Here is a 17,464-nt window from a genome sequence, read left to right as displayed (position 1 = left end):
AACCCAGCAATAACATCTGTATTTGAAAACCATATGATTAAAACATATCAAAGGTTCCAGGATTATAACTTAATACGCCAAACGCGCGTGTCGTCTACATAAGACTCATCAGTGACGCTCAGACCAAATAGTTATAAAGCCAAACAAGTATACAGTTGAAGAGCATTGAAGACCCAAAATTCCAAAAAAGTTGTGCCAAATATGGCTAAGGTAATCTACTCCTGGGATAAGAAAATCCTTAATTTTGTTAATATTGTTAAAATTGATCCATATTTAACATATAACATAACAGCAAAAAATTGCAACGAATAAATACAGTTGTAAAATTGAGAAGAAAAGGGGAATGTGTCAAAGCGGCAACAACCCGACCATAAAGCAGACAACAGCCGAAGGCCACCAATGGGTCTGCAATGAATGAAAATCGAAGTAAATGAGTGACATACTGTGTGATTTTGTGGTATTCGTGATAGACTTTTAATATATCGGACAGAACAGTAAATTTTGTGTATGTTGTTGCAAATATTCTTACCAGATTCACTGTCATTTTTCGTTTTGACTGCTCTCATCTGTACTTCATCTGTAGGTAAGGGTGGTAGTGGCCTTGCAACTGAAGTCATAATATATTAGACCCTTTTAAATCTTCACAACAAATGAAGACAGTATTTAGTACAAAAATAATTACCAATCAGAATAAGATGTAGGAAATCTTGTGACTTTGAGACTGCAGTTAAGATCTTTTCAAATTACAAGTTGGTTTAGTAAATAGTTTTAGGAAAGCAAGAAAATTCTACATGTCCTAGGTCGTAATCGAATTTTGACCAATGAAGAACTGTGATCAAACGATCCACACGTTGATCAAATAAAAATAATCAAAATGTCAGGAAAGGGATAAGTTGTGTTAGAATTAGAAAAAAAAAACCAAAATCCATGTTCAATATACTATCCCGTTTAGATAAGACTAGATTATTAATCATTAATTTAATGCATCAGGGTCAGTGGGTACTTTAAAACTCAAAATAACCCCATCACAGTCAATGTACTGAAAGGATGACAAAATAGCTTAACAAGGAAATAAAAGACATTTTAAAGCAGGGTCAAATTATATTGTCTAATTAAGTTGAGTAGTTTAAATGTCTATCGGTTGAACAATACTATCAATATGAAATGAACAATGTTGATCAATATTAACAAGTCGATTTACTGACGTGAGAACAAAGAGCTAAAATAATTCAAATTTTTTTTTATGGTAAGCCGATTTTTTAAAATTTATTTTTCGTTTCAATGAGAACCATGAGAATTGTGTGTGGTGGTGAGTTTTGGAAAAAGGGGTTGGTATTGATAATAATCTTACTAGAATCATAATCATTCGTTGACTGGATGTCTTTTGTCTGTACTTCGGGAGTTGGTGGTAGTGGTCTAGAATCTAAAGAAAAATTATATTAGACCCTGTTGAATATTCAATATGTAAAAAAAAACTGTTTCCTCATCAATACAATATAAAATAAAAGCGAAAGATACAAAATGATGATGACAAATCATAAGTCAGAAACAAATTGAAATGCCATGGAAAAAGGTCACAACGAAACACTGTATTTCAGCAATATAAACAAAGTAATATATGGTGTAAAATTAAAGCTGCTTTTGTGTTCCTTCCCAAAACACTCTGATACAGCGAATACTTTTAAGAAAAATATGATACAATTGTCTTAATAATATATAGGAATGAATACGCGAAAAATCTAAATATTAAAACACACTTCTTATGTAAATATGTCGTTGGATTTAATTAAGCCATTTCAATTGATATTTTAAAGTGTATATTTTTATGATATGATGTTAAGATATTGTTTCAAACAAATATGAAGGTTAGTACCTATCAAACAATTTAAACCCGCTGCATTTGTTTGCACTTGTTCTAAGTCAGGAATCTAATGTCCAGTAGCTGTCGTTTTTTATGTGTTTCATAAATGTTTCTCATTTTTTTTTTATATAGACCTGATTGTTGGTTCTCCCCTTAGAATGGTAATAGTAATTTTTTGAACCCGTTGTAGCTTGCTGTTCGGTGTGAGCCATGACTCTGTGTTGAATACCGCACTTTAGCCTTAAACGGTTTTTCTTTACAAATTGTGAATGAGATGAAGGGTTGTCTCATTGGCACTCATACCACATCTTCTTGTATCTATTCAGAATGGACGGACCTTTTAAAATAAAGTTTAAATGTAAACAAAGTAGCATTATTAATCACCATTTTCATCAAGTACACATTTATAATTTTTGTCATCGATATCAAACGATGTATCAGTAAACCTACGACAAACAAATTCCATTTAAAAAATAAAACGCGAGAAAATCACATAAAGGTCCCCCAAAAATCAAAATATTGGACACTTTAAAAACATCTAAACTATGTAAATCCTGTATTTTGTAATCTATATTAAATAATGTCCTAAACTATTGGACAATATCGTCATTTAACATACTTAACATATACAGACTGTGTAAATTGTAAATAAACTTAAAATTGTTATGTTGTGGCCAAACCGGTTCTTGGGGTGATCAATATTTTTTTCCAAAAACTGGAGGCCTACGAGACGGAATTAATTTGATTGAAATTTGCATGAACGAATACTTTTACATGTAATGAAGTACAAACTAATGTTGTTTTGTCACATACATATGTTTCAATAGCATATCTGTTCAATTTCTGGATTGTACCTTCAATATTCTTTCACGTAGATACATGAAATTAACTTAAACTTGTAAATCAATACATTTCCTGAAAAATAAAAATTAGCTTGTGCTGTATTACATGTAACAGTATTCGTTCATACCAATTTTTTTTACAAATAACGTCTAGCAGGTTTCCAGGTTGTTTTTTTTTAAACTAGAGTTCACCCCGAGAGCTGGTTTGCCCACAACATAACAATTGCAAGTTTATTTACAATTGACACAGTATGCACATGTTAAATATGTTTAAATGAAGATATTGTATATAGTTAATGACTTAATTCTTTATAGGTTGAAATACAGGCAAAGTTTGGATGTTTATGAACTTTCTTCTTTGTTAATTTAGTGGAACCTTAAATCCAAAAGAAAAACAAGTGCAGTGGCAGATTACAGCAACAAACTAGTCGTAATGCTTTACACAGGTTCAAACAATATTCAAGAAGAAATCATAATACCACAATTAAGAATACAAAGCAATCGGTAATCTCGATAAGTAAACAATTCCTTTATCTAGAACACGAAATAAGTTTCGAGCTCAAACACATTGTATTGATCAGTAAGTTATATAGATAAATGTCGTTTTTAGTTTTCTGTGGATTCATTTATTTCCTTGGGTTCCAATTCTTGTGAATTAAGGAAAATTTACATGTTCGTGAAGATGTAGTTTCGTGGTTTTGCAGAGATCAGCATACAAGCCTATTGAAAATATGTCATTCGTTGAACATTGAATTTCGTGGTTCACCCGAAATCTACGAAAATTGGTATGAAACGAATATCACAGGCACATAGATACACGTGCACTAAAAGGAAATTTACAATACAAAGTGTCATAATATTTTGATCTACCTGTATGTATTGAATACAAAGTTAAAGAAGATGTGGTATGAGTGCCAATGATATAACCCTCCATCCAAGTAACAATTTATAAACGTAAACAATTATAGGTCAAGGTACGGCCTTCAGCATATAATTTTTTATGCATTTACTAGTACATTGATTTACTTAAAACAACTGATGATTGGTAATAACAAAAGACACATGTGTCGCTATACTCATTGCCTAATTCATGGTACTTTTCGACAAACAAACGATGCAGTTAAGATGCCGACTTTCGAAGGCAGAAGTTGTCAAGTTGAGAGTTGACTCTTTGACAATAATATCACTTCATCTAGTACTATAAATACATTTGTTTTCTTAAAAAAAAACCAGATGATTTTATTACAGAAAATTTTGTAAAAAACCTCACTATTCAATTTTATTTAAGGGGGCTCGCGGGTATAAAGCATTTTTTTTCTAATATAAGATTTCGCTATATTGTTATATAAATGAACTTTATCATTCTTAATGGAAAAATAAAATAAAGAAATGGGGTCACCGTCCATTTAAGCTCACAACCTGCCTCCGAAAGAAGCCTACATTTTTGTTAATGTCCTTTTCTCTGTTAAAGTAATAGGAGAAATATTAGTGATATCGAAATAAAAAAAAAACTAAATTACAGACATCGCTTAAATTCCACAATTATTTAGTATATGAACAGCTTATTTGAAAACAATAAAAAAATGTAGGTCACCGATGAGTTAGAAAAGATATTTCAATTTTAATGCCCCCAAAAATGGCATTTTTGCACCAAAGTGAGATAATTTGGAGCTTTTTCAATGACATTTTAAAAGTCATCTGTGGCCAAATCGAATCGATTTGTTCGGGTGATTTTCTTACTTTATCATAAAGTAATAACAAATAGTGTAATAAATAAAATTTGTAATGAAAAAAAAATGTTGAAATTTTTGCTGAAATTTTTGTATCCGCGAGCCTCCTTGAAGATAGTTTTGTATGAAGATGTTTTGTTGTAATACTGTTTCAAATTATGTTGCAGTAAGTAATGTGAGGCCAACATGTTATATAAAATGTACTTCACCTCTTTTCTTGACTTCAGCTGACTTTTCACCACATTTTTTACAAAAGTTGTCTGTTGGCTTAACGAATTCTCCACAACGGCATATAGGCATTGTGTTATACTAGTCTCCTTATTTCATATACAAATGCATTCAATTCCAACTGCAATGAAATATACACATTTATTACAGCCCAGAAGAAAACAAATATTTAGAAGGGAAGACGGTGCATGCGTGGACGTGAACACTCGATCTGTTTTAGGTTCAGAAAAATTTCTAAAATTGGTATTTACAAACATCGTTATCGTCCGAAATTTTGAATATTATCATATATTTACTCAATGTACATAGGTATAATCAAGACATCATTAAAATGCAACTTTAAATGCAGATTTCACAGTTTGAAATATATTTTGACAGAAACTGCCAAATATCATGTGACCAAATTATAAACCGGAAGTAAACAAACATCTCATTCAGAAACTTTGCTGTTTATTATTCAGGCGTTTCATATAACCTCTCATGGGTAGCTCAGGAGACGAAGATCAACACGTGTACAATCTACTTACAACTGATGTACCCTCTTTACACACTTCTGATTTCAATCACAGGTATTTAACCGTAGTAAAAATTACTTACACTTGTAAAAACAGTGTGCCATACCATGGTACTGAAATATTGCATTATTGTACTTCTTGTCTTATTCTCACTATTTAATATTCTTGGTGCTAAGACAATATGCAACATAATATAATGTACTATTACAAATCCCATCTAATCATTATCCAATCATAAGTGTATGTGCACTCCAGAAAAGTAGTTGGGGTACACAAAATTCAGTCTTACTTATTCATCTGTCTTATTTCAAATGCATTGACACAGCAACAAACCCAGGTCCTAGGTGGCCAGTGGAACATGTCAAAAGGCTGTTACATGGAAACATAAAGCACTCTGTTGTGACAGCTATGATGTTTGGTTCCACATTGATTGTCATGGAATGTCACCTGAACACTATGGCTGTATGGATGCAGTAACATCAACTGGGAATGCATACAATGTGGTATGGCCAACTTCTCAACTAGTTTGTTTAGCCACTCGACTATTGAAACATCAAATTTATATGATACACTAAATGATAACTCGGTATTGGGGAGCCCAGTTGCTCCAAAAACCACATCCACACCTATACCTAAACAAACTAAAAAGAAAAAGAAAGAACAGATAACAAATAAAAACAGAAAACCTATTAGAGTTCTTAAAAGTAATTTCCAGTCCATTTGAAATAAAAAAAACAGAACTTTTACAATTGATAGACACCGCAAAACCAGCGACCATCCTTGGTACTGAAACTTGGTTTGACAAAAACTCATCCTCATTTGAATACTTCCTAACAGATCTTTACAACATCTATAGAACTGATCGACCACCAAGTAAAAACAACCAAAGCTTTGAGGGGGGGGGGGCGAATTACTTGCAGTCACCAAAGAATTTATCAGTACAGATATCCAAGAAATTAAAACTGACTGAAATCATTTGGGCACAAATAAACACCCTTGTTGGAAGTTACTATAGACCATTAAACAACTAGATTTATTACTAAGCAGTATAAATCAAACATCAACTAGTAACATATTAGTAAGTGGTGATTTCAATCTAGGTCACATTAACTGGTCTGACCCTGAAGTAACACCTGGGAAACCAGATTAAGAACAGCATAATTAACTCTTAGAACTATTATACGATCACAATTTACATCAAATAGTGAATATACCAACACGAAAAGAAAGTATTTATATTTAGTACTAGTCAATAATCCATCCTACATTAACAAGGTTAGTACACTACCACCAATAGGTCTTAGTGACCACGATATTGTCTGTGTAGAATCTGACATCTGGTTGTGCAGGGTGAGTAAAAAAACTAGAAAGATATTGAAATACAACAAAGCTAACTGGAGTAACATCAAATCAGTTCTAGATAAAAAAAAAATACAAAGATCTACAAAACCTAGATGACAAAACAAATGTAAATGACACGTGAAACACATTTAAAACAAATCTTACACAATCAGTGGAAAAAAAAATTCCTCATAAATTCCTAAAATACAAAAACAGACTACCTTGGATTCACAATAATCTAAGGAAAATGATAAATAGAAAAAACAAGCTATATTATAAAATGAAACAAGACATCAAGTATGCTGAAAAGTACAGACATCTGAAAAAACAAGAACAAAAAAACTAAGAACTGCATACTGGGGTTATATTGAAAAAATGATATTAGACCTACCCTTAAACGAACCCGACCAACAGTGCAACAATCAATCTAAACCTGAAAACCTATTTTTATTTATTAAATCACTGCACACCATTGAAAAAAAGAAAGACAGTTGATAGATGATGCAAGCAAAAGGCAGACATCCTCAACACACAATTTCAATCAGTGTTTACAGCTGAATCAAAAAACACCATTCCAGACAAAGGTCCTAGCTCACATCCTGTGATAACATCACTCGAAATATCTTTGTCTTGTGTCAAAAAAGGCAACCGGCCCAGACAACATAAAGAACTCAAAGACCAAACAGCTCCAATTCTCACACTTATCTTCAAAGCATCACTTGAAACTGGCATTACACCATCAGACTGGAAACACGCCAATGTAGCACCAGTATTCAAAAAAGGGCAAAAAATATAAACCAGAAAATTACCGTCCTACATCATTGACATGTATTTCCTGTAAACTTATGGAGCATATCATCACTAAACACATCATCAACCATTTTGTAAAGAACAATATATTGTATGACCTCCAGCATGGCTTCCGTCAGTCTAGATCTTGCGAAACTCAACTCATTTCATGCATCCAAGAACTTACAGCAAATAATAACAACAACACTCAAATAGACTTCATTATAATGGACTTTGCCAAAGCGTTTGACAAAGTCCCTCATAAAAGATTACTCTATAAAATACACTATTACGGTATCCAACATGAAACTTTAAACTGGGTCTCTGCCTTCTTAAATGACAGAACACAAACAGTTTCCTGGATGGAGAGTCATCTGACCTAGCCCCAGTCACATCAGGTATCCCTCAAGGCACAATTCTGGGCCCAGTATTATTCTTGGTATACATTAATGACCAACCAGAATACCTATCATCCAGTAAGCTCAGACTGTTTGCCGATGACAGTATCATCTACAAAATCCTCAAATCTCAAAGTGACTGTGATGCACTACAGTTAGACTTAGATGCAGCTGCTAGGTGGGAGCAAGACTGGTTGATGGCTTTCGATTCAGACAAATGCACATTCCTTACAGTCTCACAGAAGAAAAACCCATTTAAACATGACTATATCCTCCACTATCACAAACTGGAACTTGACTCTTCGGCTAAATATCTGGCAATTACACTTCAAGTAAGCCTAAAATGGCCAAAACACACAAACAACATCATAGCTAATGGCAACAAATCTCTGGGCTTCTTAAAAAGAAACTTAAAAACCTCATGTTACGCTAGCTTTGAAACTAAAGTACTGAAGTTTTTTTTTATAAATATTTCTAAATTGTAGTAGTAATAAACAATTTGGTTTAATGCTCTATAATGATATATATAACATGCAGTTTCGAAAATGACAACGTTAAACATAGAACATTTTATTAGCCATTGTCCTTGACATAATTTACAATTCTATCCAGAACATGAAAAAAAAAGCAAAATCACAAAAATACTGAAATCAATTCGGAAAGTCTATAATCACATGGCAAAATCAAATAACAAAACGCATCAAAAACGAATGGACAAGAACTGTCATATTCCTGACTTGGTACAGGCATTTTCAAATGTAGAAAATGGTGGATTGAACCTGGTTTTATATCTAGCTAAACCTCTCACTTGTATGACAGTCGCATCAAATATCATGATGTTGTACCCGATGCGTGAACAAAACAAACAGACACAATAGGTAAAAAGGTAAAAAAAAAATAGAGGTACAGCAGTCAACATTGTGTTATCATATAAATCACTATAAAAACAACAAATGTAACGAAGAAGCACAAAAAAAACATACATCAAATTTAACATCCTCATTTTGTTAATATTATACGATTTAATTTATCTATGTCAAATGCACACATAAAGGATGGAGGGTTTTAAGTACTGGTGTAAAATTGCGCGTTTGAAATTCGCACAGGTAGACATGAAATAATTTTGTAGTTCAAAGTATGACGGGCTACATAAATATAGTCACGTAAAATAGATATAACAAAAACAGACTTAACAATAAAAGTAATAATAATAAATAAAATAATAGTGTGGTTCAAAGTATGATGAGATACATAAGTACAGAGTCACGTCAAATGTGTATCACAGAAAACAGACATAACAGTTAAAGTAATATTAATAAATAAAATAATTTTGTCATTCAAAGTATGACAAGATACATAGGTATAGAGTCACATCATAAAATAATTTTGTCGTTCAACGTATGATGAGATACATAAGCACAGAGCTACGTCAAAAGGATATAACAAAAACAGACTTAACAGTAAAAGTAATATCAATAAAGACAAATAAAAGAATAGAACAAGGACAAATGAAAGAACTATAAAACACGTAGTTAAGATGATAAACAACATCAGTACGCAGAATCTATACATCAAGACCATCGTATATTATTTGTGAAATTGATACAGAATATTTATCAACAAGGTCTTGGTACCTTCCAATGAAGTTATTTTGAATAAAAAAATATGTGTAATGTTCGAGGAGTACCCATTACAATTACACCAGTGCTAGGGAAAATAGTATATTGCATATTTGAAATATAAAGCGTAACTTTTCTTTATCTATATGTACCATGCGAACAATAAAGAAAAAAGAAAGTTTCTGCACTTCTGTGAATTTTCAAAAAAATTCCACATGATACTGTATTATATATTATCGTATAACGTATATGCAATAACTGCACCATTTAAACATTGTTAACACCACCATTTTCACAGCCATGAGTATTTAACCTTTATTCACATTCACCAAACAATCTTTTAAAAGTATTTCATATATTTAAATAATAAACGTTCATATTAAAAAATCATTATGTTATGCATTTTAACTGAGTGAGAACTTCTCGAAGTATCAAAGGAAAATGTCAAACAGTGGTTTAATCATCGCTCAGACGTCTCATGCATAAGTCGTAGAAGTTCGAAACAAGGAACGAAAAAACGAAAGCAAATATGATATAAAGCAGTGAAATACATCAACAGCAGTTTGAACAGCTTAGGATTGTAATACGTGTGCATGCCCAATGTCAAATGTCGCGTCATTTTTCTAACCTCTGTTTCTCCCACCGATAGTATAAACATCAGGAAATTGCATAATACAATAGGACACACCCCATTTATCTACTGCACCGATTGTTAATATGATCCGAGCTTGAAAATGCATAGAGTATTGAACACTGAAAGAATTGCCAACGACACAAAAATCATCGGTAGATTCAAATTTTTTAAAGGAAACCATCCTCAAATGTTGTTTAATTTGTAAATCTATACACGGTCCTGTTAAACTCATCGATCCCTTAAATAAACCTATACATATACACATTCACGGATCTACAATCTGTCGATACTTGTATCTTGGCATTGTACAAGGTTTAATTTTAAACATATTTTATTCATTAAGATATGAAAAGGATTGAGGAACAGGCACATCCTATAAAAGTTCTCTCCATATTACATGTAGAAGGTGAATTTCAATTATCAACAACTGTATCTAAAATAATATAATATAGTGGAACATACATGCTACATATGAGCATACACGAGCAAATATATGTTAACAATGTTACTTACTATGTAAAGTCTATATACGTATATGGGCAATTACTCATCACTTATTCAAGTACCCTGAAACATGCAAATATCCTATATGAGTCATTAGAAATATATATGCATGGCTTGAAAGAGACACTTAACTCAAGGGAAGATTATTCCAAAGTCTTATTGTGGAAGGAATGAAATTTTTAAAATAAGCGCTAGTTGTAGCAAGAGGCAGATGAAAAAGAAGGTTTTTTTCATTCCTCAAAGTATAAAGGAATTGTCTGGGAAGACATGGCTGGACTATCTCATATAAGTATGGAGGTGTAATCCCATTTAATATTTTATAGAATAGTATTAGTTTAAGGTCATGGTCATCTTTCATTGTTTATGACGTTTTACAATAAATTCATTGGATGTTGGATGTGTACTGATTTATAATCTAGTATTAGATGCATGATTTTTTTTATTAGTTCTTACTACTTTTGAACTAACTGTCAGTAACTGCGTGTACTCTCAGATCATTACTTGGTGTCTTTTAATGGTTGGTATATACAAATACCTGGTCACGTCAACTCTGTGTTTTGTTAGATGTATTTCTTTTTGTATCCTTCTGATAAAAAAGAAAATGTGGTATGGTTGCAAATGCAACAGTTCTTCACAAGAGACCAGCTGACACAGAGATTAACAACTATAGGCTATCAATTGATTTTTATAGTTTGTTCTTATGTTGTACTGTTACAATACTGTCCAAGGTTATGGGAGTGTTGGGATCTCGCTTACATGTTCAACCCTGCAACATTGCATATGTATGTGCCTGTCCCAAGTCAGTAGCCTGTAATTCACATTATTCAGTGGTTGTCGTATGTTGTTGTGTTACATATTTGATTTTCGTTCATTTCTGGTACATAACTAAGGATGTTAGTTTTCTGGTTTGAATTATTTTACATTTATCATTTCGGGACCTTTTATAGCTGAATATGTGGTATAGTCTTTTCTCATTGTTGAAGTCCGTACGGTGACCTATAGTTGTTAATTTATGTGTTACTTGGTCTCTTGTGGAGAGTTTTCTCATTGGCAATTATAATAAATCTTCTTTTTTGTATACACTTATCAAATACGTTTGATCTTTGACACAATGTAAATACAAAATCAATAAAATATAGGTCGAATAAACAAAATCAACAGTAGTATACTGCTGTGAGATGTAAAATAATTTCAGAATACTACAAATAAACGTGAAGAAATAGCCTAACATAATAATGTTCTCGTAAGAGGTAGAATAAAATAATTGTGTTGTGAGGTATACAGTATAAAAGGAGAACATTAACATTGTTTTTACAAAATGAATAATTGTTTTCTTTATAGCACGAGAAATAGGAGTGAAACTTAAAGTCATACTAAACACTTATCAAAGCTGGTATAGATATAAAATAGAGAAACCAGATTTAACCCTAAATAAGAAACGTTAAATAACCAAAAAACATTACAATTATATTTACCGGTCAAATTAACACGAAAGTACGATTTTTAGAGTTACTGAAAGCTTGTTAAAAGACAAAATCAATTAAAAAAAAAATATTCATTATAGGCAAAAATCAACTTAAAAACGCCAAAGGGATTTAGTATTTCAGCGTAATGAACAGTATGAGAAAACATGACTTGTGCATTTACATAGTTATTTAAATTATTGTTCATGTTAAGTATTTATTTTAATACCATATAACATGTCGTTTCAAGATTGTTAAACTTTTTTTGGGGCACTATAGTTAACATTTTGTTAGAGGTTTCAATATTCTTCGATATATTTGATCGGTACCTCAGTACCCTTTTCTAAAACAAAATGAATCAAATATATATGTTACTTACCTTTTACAAATTGGAAGGAGAATGTTATAACGAATAACTTATATGAGATAAAATAAAAATATATGATCCTAACAACCTTGATGAGTCCACAGGTATTATTGACATACAATATATGCCTTGTGTAATGTTTTACAATATAGGCTTGATATTGATTTAAATCTAACCCCATATCCACAACGTTAAGAAGAAATATGATTTCTTACTAAATTTTTATGTTGGTATATAAAATTCAATAATAAATAGATAAAATTTAAATATCTCAAGGCATGCATATTTCTATAGGTTTGTCTTTTCTCAATTTTGCAGAATTTAAACTTATTGTGTATCTTACTATGTGACAATCTTAGTCATGGTTATACTGACAGTTAAGAACCATTAACGATAACCTTGTAAGCAAAATGAAATGAAATTCTAATATTACACTATAATTCATTATTATTATACGGCATTCTGTTAGTACAGATACATGGTAAGATATCAATATATTCTATGACAACTATTGACAACTTCCTTATTAGTTTGGGCTGTCCTATTGTACTGCTTTGTTTTTATACTTTTATGGAATAATTTAATCGCTGCCAATAAGTGTAAATAAACTCAGTTAAAGATCATTTCTGACTGGGAAGTTTGACCATGATCAAGGTACGAGACAATCCATGAATGTGAAAGCTGCCAAAACATAGAAACAAAAGATGATAGACGTGTATTAGTAATTAAACAAACTAAATAATAAAAGAAAAGAAAATTCACTGATAAATGCAGTTCAGTCACGGCTTTACCTTACATCTTTTAAGCAGTAAATTCGATAGTGTTCAATAGCTTTTAAAATAATTTAGAATGATCGAAGTCAATGTGTACAGGTAAGTAATAAATAGTGCACTGCCAATATAGACTTATCATAATTTTAAAACATACTGCTAGCAAATAGTCGGATGAGTACTTGCAATACCTAATTTCATCTTAAACTTTTTAAGTATACAGTGAAAACTGTGTTATCCTTTACACTGGGAGACCAGATAAAAATGTCGGAATACTCAAATTTTCTTCCACAAGGATAAGCATATCTTAAAACCATTAAAGTGTATCGGTTATGCAGGATGTTGTAATACTCAGGTGTCTGATAAGGCAGGCTGGTTAGACTGTATTAAGTTAATCGTGTAAAAATAAAAAAAAAAACAAAAATACATAAAACGAAAAGTCCAATATATCAATGGCAAAATGAAGTGTTCAGACTTATCAAAACGATTAAAACAACTCAAATATTTCTGTATTGGTACAGACATTTTCTTATGCAAAAAATGGTTGAATAAACCTAAATTAAAAGCTATAAAAACTGTACCGTGTGATGACAGTCTCATATAAATCCATTATATTCTCATGACATACTTTGTGAGCGAAAGAAAGAGACATACATGTATCACCATGTTATTTCAACTGATCGGGTGGAGCTTACTTTTAAATTTGCACAAAGACGGTATATTTGATAAGGATGATTGCCTTTTTACGTATTATTGATTTCTGATCACCAATCAGTATCACCAAAGATATTTACCAAAATGATCAGTGTATGCAATTGGACGAAAAGAATACATTAAAATAATACGTGTTTCTGTGTGATATAGCTAATCCGTTTGCATTATCGCCTATTTTATTATTCCGATTAAACAAATATCCAATTGTGATATTAATAATAATAGTTGTTACATTTAATATACTTAGTACATAAGGTAAAATCTTTAGGGGAAAATCGGATTGCTGTACAATAAAGGAAATCATTAAGGTCAAAGTACCAATGTAGAGTATCCAAACGCCATCGACCACACCCCTCACCCCAGGAAAAACTTATACGGATAGCAAGGAAGAAAAAAAGTATGTCAAAACGTTATAAATATATGCATATTTTGCAACTGCCGCCGGCATCTTCTTCTATACTATTAAACGAGAAGACTTCATTTTGTGTGTCGCTTCTCTTCCTTCCACAATAAACCAATCATCATGCCTCTGTGTCCTATAGGTAACATGCATAGTCGCATTTGTCATCCATTCTTATGATTATTCAGATTGAGTTATTTTGGGAGAAAAACGACAAAAAAGGAGTCCGGATATGATTCGGTCATCGGACGGAATTTTAGTCAAAGATAAGATTTCCGGTTTGAAACATGCACACATACAACCAATCGTATGATAGATGACAAAAATTAAAAATAAATAAGCCAGAGCATTCTCAATACGTGTTTAGATCGCAAGAACCACAACTATTATACCTCCTTATAGAGGACAATTATTTTTCGCGTTTATCTACATGTAAACTACGATTATGCTTCTTCAATATATAGAGACTCTCTGTATTCTGTCTACTGTTTTCTTTGAAATGTTAACGTTTACTATCTAAGGGGTCATACCAGTTGCATATTATATTAAAGTAAAACATGTGACACAAGTACAACCAATCGTATGATAAAATTGAGAATGGAAATGGGGAATGTGCCAAAGAGACAACAACCCGACAATAGAAAAAAAAACAACAGCAGAAGGTCACCAACAGGTCTTCAATGTAGCGAGAAATTCCCGCACCCGGAGGCGTCCTTCAGCTGGCCCCTAAACAAATATATACTAGTTCAGTGATAATGAACGCCATACTAATTTCCAAATTGTACACAAGAAACTAAAATTAAAATAATACAAGGCTTACAAAGGCCAGAGGCTTCTGACTTGGGACAGGCGCAAAAATGCGGCGGGGTTAAACATGTTTGTGAGATCTCAACCCTCCCCCTATACCTCTAGCCAATGTAGAAAAGTAAACGCATAACAATACACACATTAAAATTCAGTCCAAGAGATGTCCAAGTCTGATGTCAGAAGATGTAACCAAAGAAAATAAACAAAATGACAATAATACATAAATAACAACAGACTACTAGCAGTTAACTGACATGCCAGCTACAGACTTCAATTAAACTGACTGAAAGATTATGATTTCATCATATGAACATCAGGCACAATCCTTCCCGTTAGGGGTTTAGTATCATACCATCATAACATATACGAGAAGAACATAACCCGTGTCATGCCAATAACTGTTTTTTGAATAAATGTGTTTAGTTTCGATGCAAAGACCCTATAAGTAAATCAATATTAACGCCAAAATATGCAATCTTTAATGACCTGACAACAGTATCGTAACTATATCCCTTCTTAATAAGTCTTTTCAAAGGTTTTGTTAGTTTTTGAGGTGAATACTGACACCTTTGTGCTTTATAAAGAATATTTCCATAAAAAAATTGGATGTGAAATACCTGAACGTATAAGAAGTCTGCATGTTGAGCTATATTTACGAATGATGTCCTTATACCGATTATAAAATTTAGTAAATGTTTTGACTAGTTTGTGATATCAAAAACCCTGGTGTAATAATTTTTCAGTAATACATAAAAGAGGGACGAAAGATACCAAAGGGACAGTCAAACTCATAAATCTAAAACAAACTGACAACGCCATGGCTAAAAAATGAAAACTTATCTCGTTAAAATCTAAAACATTGTTACATACACGAGCGAATCGTACAAGTTGAGATATATAAACACCGTTAGATGGTGACAAGGGAACGTCACCATCTAAAAATGGATAATTAACGATAGGAAATGAAAAATCATCTCTTTTATCATAAATTTTAGTATTCAGCTTTCCGTTAGTGATATAGATATTAATATCGAGGAAAGGACAGTGGTCATTGTCAGTATTAGCTTTATTTAAAGTAAGTTCAGCAGGATAAATTTCTTTAATATACATACTGAAGTCGTCATTATTGAGAGCCAAAATATCATCCAAATATCTAAAAGTATTATTAATTTGTTTATCAGATGTTGTTTCGATGGGTCTTTGCTTATTTTTGTCATAAATTGTAACTCATAGCAATACAAACACATGTCCGCAATAAGTGGTGCACAGTTAGTCCCCATTGGAATTCCGATAATCTGACGATATACGGAATTCCCAAAGCGAACAAAAATGTTATCTAGTAAAAATTCAAGGGCATATATAGTATAAAAGCATGTCCAATTGACATAGTTTTTTTGTTCACATATATTCACATTCTGACTTTTTAAATGCCCATTTAATTAGGTGATTTTTTTCTTAATGAGAATGTGAGGCAATGTGGTATACAGGGTAGAAAAATCAAAACTTTGAACAGATTCAAAATCACCAATATAAGCATGCAATTTATCAAGTACTTCCAACGAGTTCTTGACACTCCAAAAGTAATTAATTCCACTATTTTCGAAGGCTTTATTTGAACAATTTATTATCAGATTTTTAATTGTACCAAGTGTGCTGGTAAGAAGAATAGACAATTTAGTAGTGGAACAATGGCTTGAAGACGAAATAAATCTATATTTGTAAGTTGTTTTGTGTAGCTTCGGAAGCCAGTACATAGTTGGGACTTTCATGGCTAGTTCTTTTAGTTTATGTTTTATACGAGAAATAGGTTTTTTGTGGTTATTGTTAATAGTAAAATGTTCTTTAAAATGTTGAATACGTATATAAACTATCTTCATTACTGAATTAAAAAAAGAGTCCAAAGATTTTTTGTCAGCTTTTTCCCGTTTTATGCATTTCATACAGTAAGTATGGAGTGAGTCGTGGATGATATTACGACACTCATTCCAATTAATAATTGACGGGGAACGATATTTAGGTCCTTTACTGAGGAATGATTTTAACTCTCGGTCTTGAACGATGTTAAGATTTCCTGTTATAACATTGGAAATGGGTCCATAAATATATTCGGAGGTACTACAATTACATGAAATAGGTGTATTTTCACTGATATTAACATCTTTACACAGTTGACTATAATTAAACACAAATTTCCGGGTAGATTTCTTGTAAATATAACAAATAAGAGGTAGCTAAGTATTGTCAAAATATCCAGGAATTTGTTCTTTAACAGAATGGTCGTTAAATATACCGGCAATATTTACAAAATCAAAACCTTTATTGACATACTTTATTTTAATAAAATGCTTTTTATGATCTTCAGGGCGATCAAGTTTGGGAAATAGTTTAGAATAACAATATGCCATAATAATTTGAACAATTTCATACTTAGGACTGCTATATGAAATATAAATAAAGGCAACAGTAGTATACCGCTGTTCAA

At 31.9% G+C, this 17,464-nt stretch overlaps 1 protein-coding gene across 1 annotated transcript in view; it reads right to left on the bottom strand.

Moving 5' to 3' along the window:
• Positions 1-13,779, bottom strand: part of LOC143055181 (GTPase IMAP family member 6-like) — a 53,310-nt gene extending 39,531 nt beyond the window's left edge. The window contains exons 1-4 of the mRNA XM_076228320.1: positions 13,643-13,779; positions 4,643-4,782; positions 1,352-1,423; positions 530-607 (exon numbers count right to left, since the gene is read on the bottom strand). Coding sequence (XP_076084435.1) covers positions 530-607; positions 1,352-1,423; positions 4,643-4,733 — 241 coding nt within the window. The 5' untranslated portion in view covers positions 4,734-4,782; positions 13,643-13,779. The remainder of the gene's footprint in view (positions 1-529; positions 608-1,351; positions 1,424-4,642; positions 4,783-13,642) is intronic.
• Positions 13,780-17,464: the final 3,685 nt, after the last annotated feature.

This window comes from Mytilus galloprovincialis, chromosome 12, assembly GCF_965363235.1.
Source record: "Mytilus galloprovincialis chromosome 12, xbMytGall1.hap1.1, whole genome shotgun sequence".
Lineage (NCBI taxonomy): Eukaryota > Metazoa > Mollusca > Bivalvia > Mytilida > Mytilidae > Mytilus > Mytilus galloprovincialis.
This window is presented reverse-complemented; position numbering and strand designations above follow the sequence as displayed.